General features: G+C 36.6%; 2 protein-coding genes across 2 annotated transcripts; both read right to left on the reverse strand.

Moving 5' to 3' along the window:
• On the reverse strand, positions 1 to 2,121 carry LOC101302659 (F-box/LRR-repeat protein At3g48880-like). Its single transcript, XM_004300720.1, has 5 exons — positions 1,923 to 2,121; positions 1,801 to 1,828; positions 1,094 to 1,628; positions 292 to 305; positions 1 to 142 (listed from the first exon to the last, which is right to left on the reverse strand). The coding sequence occupies exons 1-5, from the start codon at positions 2,119 to 2,121 to the stop codon at positions 1 to 3; spliced, it is 918 nt and encodes a 305-aa protein (XP_004300768.1).
• A 2,423-nt stretch (positions 2,122 to 4,544) lies between these two features.
• LOC101302944 (F-box/LRR-repeat protein At3g48880-like) lies at positions 4,545 to 5,518 on the reverse strand. The gene is made up of 2 exons (XM_004300721.1): positions 5,196 to 5,518; positions 4,545 to 5,103 (listed from the first exon to the last, which is right to left on the reverse strand). Exons 1-2 carry the CDS (start codon positions 5,516 to 5,518, stop codon positions 4,545 to 4,547), a joined length of 882 nt encoding a protein of 293 aa, XP_004300769.1.
• Positions 5,519 to 8,185: the final 2,667 nt, after the last annotated feature.

Genomic DNA, 8,185 nt, shown 5'->3' on the forward strand with positions numbered 1-8,185 from the left:
TCAACATGTGCAACCACAGCTAATAACAACAGCAGCCTCAGCTTCAACAAATGCAGCAACAGCAGCCTCAGCTACCATAGATGCAGCAACAGCAACCGCAGCTACAGCAGCAACAATTGCAACCACAGCTCCAGCAACACAGCTTCAGCAACAACAGCAACCACAACAAGGGTCTAATATGCCCGGAGGATGCTTTATGGGTTAGCAACAGTGTTGCTTGTTAGAAGTAGTAGTAGTAGACTGGCATAAAACTTTATCTATCAAGTTCAGCAAACATGCGCGCTGGTGTACAGTGCCTTGAGAACCTTTAAAGAAGACCATGATTCTATATGATTTATGCACAAACCAAGTGTTGACTACTACTGTAACATCAACATGTAATATTGTCCCATGAATCCAGCTATGATAAAGACTTTAACTCATCTGGTGACATGTTCAGTATTGTTGAAGGCTCCAACTCTCCACTTAGCAGACGGTGGGATAGCACTGCATTGAGTGCTTGATGCTCGTATGTTGCTGTGCTTCCTTTGTGCCTGAAATGCTTGTACATTTAACTCTGTCATGTTGTACGTTTAGGTTCTGGAAGGGTAGAGTCATTGGCGAGGTCACCATGACTAACATAATGAGTTAATATTACAAGGAGATATTATTCATTATTGTAAGCACAAGAATTTGGTGAATTTGATAAATTGCAACATATTTCGAACGATAAAATAACATTGTTCAAATGACTTCTACATGTTCGACAAAAATCTGCAAGCACACTAGTCAACGGACTTGATATTATTCATTTCAACTCAATCAACCTACATAATTAAAGGCTTCATAGAACAATTTCTTAACACAACAAAGAAAGGCTTCATAGAAGAAGTTCTTAACACAACAAACAAAGGCTTCATAGAAGAGGTTCTTAACTGAACCATTAAAAACTAAGCAGCATGAACCGGAAATTGTCCATGAAAGAAAAGAAATTTAAACCATTCCACAGGTACAGCTGAGAAATTTCTTGTGCTAACAATGTTCAATACCACAAACAAGAATATGATTCCCCAGCAGATGGTTTCTTCTATCAATATGCTGCAAGCGTACTCACCATGTCCCTTCGCCATATTCCAATGTCGGACCACCCTGAGTTCCCTTCAGTGATAAACATGAGCTGGCAGACATGACAGTAGTCTGCATTACAAACTAGAAAGTTCTTCATCTCAGAGGCCCTTTCCATGATAGACATGTCAAGTGCAAGCGCTGCATAAGCATAGCCTGGTGCTGGAAGGCCTTCATCCACAATGAGGCAGTGACACAAGTTCAACACTTCCAATTTTTTCGTGTTGTTTAGTAAGTAAACCAAGGCTTCCTTCTCCACCAAGCTGCCCTGAAGACTTAAAACCTTTAAGTTCGGGATATAGGTAGCAATGGTCTTTGCAAATCCGACCACAAAGGGGCAGAAAACTTTGAGCTCAGAGAAATTCTTGCAGTGAGCTCCGATCAACTTCACCATTTCAAACTCAAACAAAGCAAGTGGCATGGTAAATGACTCTAGTTGTGCCCAGTTCTTTATGGACTCTTCAAATCCAGCCAGTGTTAGAAGATTCCTTGGTGGGAGAACAAGTCTTTTCAGTTCCGAGATTCTGCAAGAAAGATGGCATCAAATGTGTCTTTCCATTGATAGGCCAAATGTATGCATTACGTACATAAGCTAGCTGATACATTAATGTAGACCAAAGCTGTGCATGGAGTTATGTATCAATGCCATAAAAACCACTTTTAGTACAGTTTTGGTAAGTAGAAACTAAGACGCACCTCTGAGAAGCATGGATCAGCTGCTCATCTGTTATGGGGGATGTAGAAATTGAATATCAGGCTAGATATCTTTCCCCGGCTAAGATTTAATGCAGTATTCAAGAATCTCGTAACTTTGTTACTGTGCTCCTCATTGCTTAAGTTATGTACTTCTTGCTCAGTAACAATGAGATTCGGGGCCAGCACACTCATATTTATGGATTCCCACAGGCAGGGTTCATGACATACAGAATGCCATGTGCTACAAACAACAGAAACACTACCAACCAAATCCATGACATTAAGAGCCGTGAAGATCTTGAGCAGTATGCCTTGTTCCATTTCAGCCCAGTTTCTGTGTTTTGATTTCGAGTTGAGCATTGTATTTGAATAGATTGTACCTGCAACCATCAATGTCAAAATCAGGTGACAAAGTTATGCATGATCAAAGAGAATTGGAACCTAGCTAAATTTGTTCTTCTCTAATTCTCACTGAGAATTTCCAAGTAATTATGCTGTTAGTAATAGGGTCTTTTTGAATATGAAATCTGGCAGATGAAACTGTTCAAAGACAGAAGGCTCAAAGAATATAAAAACTTGTCGAATAGGCATTGAACTCGACAAGGTATCCAAAGCTCAAACCTAACTAGGTAACCAGAATTTAAACTTAGCAGTTTCTTGGAATGTGACCTCCCAAACAACAACATCATTGCTAAGTAGAGGAGCAACATTTATAAGAAGGGTGGCACACACAGAAGAACATATATATAATTCGTTAGCATGAAAAAAGATTAATAATTATTGCAGAATGGAAACGTTATAAGTTACATATACGAAATTCAGAATATACTATACTTGTCAATTAATGAAGCTTCGCGAAACTACTATTGTTAGCGAAGCTTCGAGAACATTCTAAATAATTCTAGAAAGAGTACGTTGGATATCAAAAGAATAAAGTCTTAAGATGTGCATATTGTGTCTGTCAGCATATAACCTGCAAGATCGGATGCTGACTCCATGGTGATTAATTTCAGACTCGATTGCTTCCTGACATGGGAAAACAGATACATTACTCGATATTAATAAACTACATGTACCGGTCAGAGTGTCAAATATTCTCATTGAATTCGCTGACATCAAAAGCAGTATATAATATATCTGATAAACATTTAAATCAATTCTGAATGATCCAGTCTAGATTCATATATATAATTTCTTTCAGCAAATACGCCGAGACAAAACGTGACACTCATGTGAAATGAAGCATCTTTAACGACTTAAAACTTCAGCCTCTCTCTTTTTCTTTTTTCTTCCTTTACTTCAGTAGTTCAGTTGAAGTAAACCTTAAACAATTCAAGCTTGTACTGATATGCAACCTTTAAAAGATGAAAATTTATTTCTTTTCAACTCTCACTCCCTGATCAGATTTTCTTTACCAAACAGGAGATTCAAAATCCAACATTTTTATTTGTTAGTGAAAGCTTTACCAAAAGAAAAATTAAAGAACAAAGGATAACAGATTCTCATAAATCGATCAATTCAGATCAAGCTAATCCCTGATTAGATTATCTTTACCGAACAGGAGATTCAAAATCTAACATCTTTATTTTTTATTTTTTTTTGAACGAAGGCTTTACAAAGAGATCTTCCAAATTGTAATCGATCCATTATCAGAAAAATAAAAACAGATTAAGAAAATCAATTCAGATCCAGCTAATCCAAACATGCATGCATATAACTGTATATACAAACACAACTATATATGAGTAATATGACATGCCAAAATAAAGAATAATACAAAACAGAAGCGTACAGTTGATTCAGAAATCAAAGAAGCAATTAGTAAATCCAAGTAGCTGAAATTACTTCTTTGAGCTTGAATCTCAGGGTTTGAAGAAAACAGAAAGGATAGACTCTCAGATTTCAGCTTCACCTTCTCACACTGCTACTTGAATTGGTGCTCTCTTTCTTCCCTTGCCCTTTGTTTCACTCTTATTGAAATGCGAGACACTTGGCTTTGAAAGTTTCGAAAAAAACCAGCTATCCTTCATGTGGTAAAACACAGGTTGTTAAGAAGGAACCAATGGGATTGTAACTATTGAGTCAGCAATTGAGAGTTTGTTCTGTCATCTCTGGCTGAAAATTAAAAGGAATCTGTTTTCATTTGTAACTGAAATGATGCCAAGCTTGCTTCCATATATATACTTGCTTACCCTAATTAATGAATCATTGACAGAAAGAAAGAGGAAACAATTCCTCTTGAATATCTGTATGAACATTTTCAGCCAAGATGGTTCATATTGCTGACTTTTCTGCAATTGAAGTGTATTGAATGTGTTTGGAGACGTTTTGTTTCCTACTCACTGCCTTGTGATTTTTTCTTTTCTGTACTTGCATAGAAGATATATTTGGTAGAGATGGTTATTTTCCTTAACAGGATTTTCCTCTCTACATCCAGTTCATTGTTTATAAATCGTGTCTCGTTCATATCTTCTGAGTTAGAAAAATAAGGCTGCATTCTCTGTATTTGCAGAACACATCTGCCACCTTATGAACTCAGAATGTCATAATACTTGAGTCTGATGCTAGAAAAACCAAATGGACTCCTTATACAATACTAGACCTTAGGAAATTGACATTGTCTATGAAGACAAAGTTTAAAATGGAGCATGTCCAACAGCTACAGCTCAGAAATTATTCTTTCTAACAAAGTTCAAGTTGTTGAACCATAACAAGCCTTATCGTTCAAGTTGTTCTTTCCAAGATCAATGAGCCAGCGAGCTCACCTCATCCATTCTCCAAACTCGTTCTTCATATCTGCACCGTATCAGCACTCTATTCAAGCTTAACTGAAGTCTGCAAGTGTTGCAGTAGAGTCTGCTACGACAGTAAATAAATCTCTCCAGCCTTGATGCTGGTTCAGTGACCTGCAGATCAAGTTCACGGAGTACTACCATGCGGCGATCTAGTGTAGGAGAGTGATTCACAATGTATGAGTGAGATAAATTGAGCACTTGCAAATGCTTCATTTCTTTCAATATGTGAAGTACAGCTCCTTTGTCAGCGCACCTAAGGCTCAAGACCTTCAAGTTTGGTAGGTAGGCAGCAACTGCTTCTGCGTGGTTCTCATAAAAATTACACATCAGTTTCATCGCAGAGAATTTTTTACAGTGCTTACCAATCACTTCCATGATTTCCACAGGAAAGTTGCATGGAATGGTAAGTGACTCAAGTTCTGGCCAGTTCTTCAAAGCAGCTTCAAATCGAGCCACTTTTAATACTCTGTACTGTGCTGGTAGGACTAGTCTTTTTAGTTTCGGCATACTGCAATGAAGAGATGTATCAGTATATGAATCCCTTCAAATAGAAACAAATTAACCCTTCTTAGCACTGTTTGGGAGGTAAACAAATAATACCTTTTAGAAACATGGATCAAGTAATGATCCCTCATGTGAAAGTAGTAGTTAAATATCAAACAAGATACATCGCCACCACGTCTGAAAATAGCATTCATGGTTCCCATAGCAATATGGTCTGACCAAGTTTGAAGAACGATTAAAGAGTCCACCTTAGTTAAGTCTATATTCTTCCAAAGTTCTGTATCAGAAGAGGCTTCCCTCCAAGAGCGGCAAACACTGCCGCAGCGAATAACATCCACGATGCTTAAGCTCATGAATAAATGTAAAGTGAGATCTTTCCCCATATCTCCCCAATTGCAAAAGTTGAATTTCTTGTTCATCTTTGTAACAAAGAGATTATTTTCCTGAAACCATCATAGATCAATCCAGGTACTGTGTACCAGTATAAAAATCTAGATCAAGCATTAAATGATCCATTAGAAACATTAGACTACATCTGCTTAACTACAACAATTAAGTCCAGGAAACAACATCAGGTAGACTGCAGAAGCATACAGAAAGGTTATCAAAATCATTAAAAAAGGGCAGTAGTTCAGGTACCTAATTTTATGAAAGAAGAAAATATTAATAGAAATAGAATAATAACACTGACGTTACATAAAGATTCCAGGAAAAATCTAAACTTTCCAGAAAGAGAAACTTTTCTTGCTCAAAACCAAGAAGGTAATATGCACTTATGCAGTACAAAACCATGGCAATCCATAAACGAAAACTTTTCAGTTTTATGGCAATAAAGCTTCAAAAGTATACTAGATCTAATGTTCACTACTCATTACTTAAACACAAAAGTCCATAACGGAAACTTTATTCAGGTATGTGACAGTGAAGCTTTGATAGCACACTGGAAATATCAACGAAGGTTCGAGAACATATCTATTGTCAACGAAGATTCGAGAACATTCTAAATGATTCGACAGAGTATAGCATTTTTTTTTTTAATAAAAAGAACACATTTGCATTGTATTAGATGTCACAATCTTTTAGGAACTTCCGGCTAGATATTTCTTCACAACTTAACTACTAATTTCAACTCTGCTGTCCTGATAAGATAAAGAATGCCATTCTTCATTATCAGTAATATATAATCAGACGATAGTACCAGACCTAGGGACCAGAATAATCTCAATGAAGTCACTCGTATAGAAATTAGAAAGCATTCCATTCGGAATCTAAGGATCCTTAGACAATAAATTTCCAATTCAGGTTCGAAATCTCATCTTTTGCAAAAATAATAGAATATATAGTAAACCTTTCACAGACAACATGTGATACTAATATGAAGAATTTTGAAGAAGTTCAGAGTAAAGCCTTTTCTATATATCTATACCGAAGAGTACCACATGCATAACTGAGTTTCAATAAATTTGAGGTTCTTGCAAGCAATTCATTCTTCAAAAAGAATCTCATGTACTTAACAATTAATGAGATTTTCATGCTGATTGTTTGCTTTACCAAAGAGGAGATTTCAAGACTTAATATGATGATTTGAATTCTGTCAGTAAAGCTTCCCAAGAGAACAACCTGTAATCAATCAACTGCATCATTCTTCATAAGAAATCATCTCCTATAGAAATCAAGGCCAAATCACTCCAAAAATATTTTTTATGATATCAAAAGGATATATAAAACAATAGACCATTAATAGTTTATTCAGATTTAACACAAGAAACATGTAAATCAAGTATGATCAACAAAAAGGCATTTGTATCAAGTTCCACTTTTTTATGCATGAATTTCAAAATTATGAAAAACAAGAAGGTTACGTTTTGTTAGATGGACTTGGTGCTCTAGTCTCTTACAGTCTGAAATAACACAGAAATGAGCCAGCTGATCTTCATATAGGTGGGTACATGGCTAATGAATTTACAGGAAAACCCTTGTCCATTTGTAACAGCACACCAACCACTGTGTATATCCTTGATCGATAACCAACAGGAATATGCCATTCAACATCTGAAGTTAATTGGTTCAATCATATCTGACTGCAAAAAGAAAAGAATTAATTTCCATTTGTAATTCAACCTGGAGGAGGACCAACAGGACTAAAAGAAAAAGGAAACTCCATAAATCTTTTCTCTCAAAGATGCACAAAGACGATTCAACCAAATCTGTTACAAGAAGAAAAAGGGATCAATTTAATCAACATGCATGTTTCCAAGTGCATTGAATGTGCCAATTCTGCACTGGATTGCTTGGATAAGTTTTCTTTCCGGGTTCACCAACAATTGTCATTTTTGTTGACCCAATTTAATTTCATTCAATATTTTATGAACTAACAGAAAAGATATTTGGTGGAAATACTTTTTTCCCAAGTTGGATTCTCATCTTCCTTTCTTGCTGGTGTATTGTCTTTAGAGTTTTCTGTGGAACTAATTGTTCTTGGCACTACCTTTCTTGTTAACTAAAAGGGTTTAGGGTTTAGGGTTATCCGGCGCTCTTTGTCAAATAGAGCGATGTGCAAGCTATTAAAAGCTTTTAATGTTCATCCTTCCAAAATTAGTCCTATCAACATAAGAAGGGATAATAATGGAAGAAAGGCCTATTCCACAGTCCATTCTCGGATACAGAGGATCTCACCAGCAAAGCTAGTGCCCACTCTGATACCACTTGAAGGTCCTAGAGGGGGGGGGGGGGTGAATAAGCCTTTATTACTTTTTCGTCCAATTTCGTCCACAAGGATAGCAAACATTTAGCTATCCTGATAAGAAGGAGACGTAGTAATAAATAAAAGAACAAGTACTGGAAAGTAAAAGAAATAACACCAGTACGTTTTTTATTCGCAGAAACCCTGCACCAGGGAGAAAAACTGCGTGCCCCTAACTCTTGAGGGACAAACCTTTCCACTATGTAAAACTCACTTCTTACAAGATTATAGTCTAGGGATACAACGACGATTTGCAATCCTGCCTAGTCTACCCACTAGTCTAGATCTATCTCTCTTGTCTCTGAGTGACTCACCTCACTCCTCACAAGATTATAGTCTAGGG

This window comes from Fragaria vesca, linkage group LG5 (genome assembly GCF_000184155.1).
Source record: "Fragaria vesca subsp. vesca linkage group LG5, FraVesHawaii_1.0, whole genome shotgun sequence".
NCBI classification, from domain to species: Eukaryota; Viridiplantae; Streptophyta; class Magnoliopsida; order Rosales; family Rosaceae; genus Fragaria; species Fragaria vesca.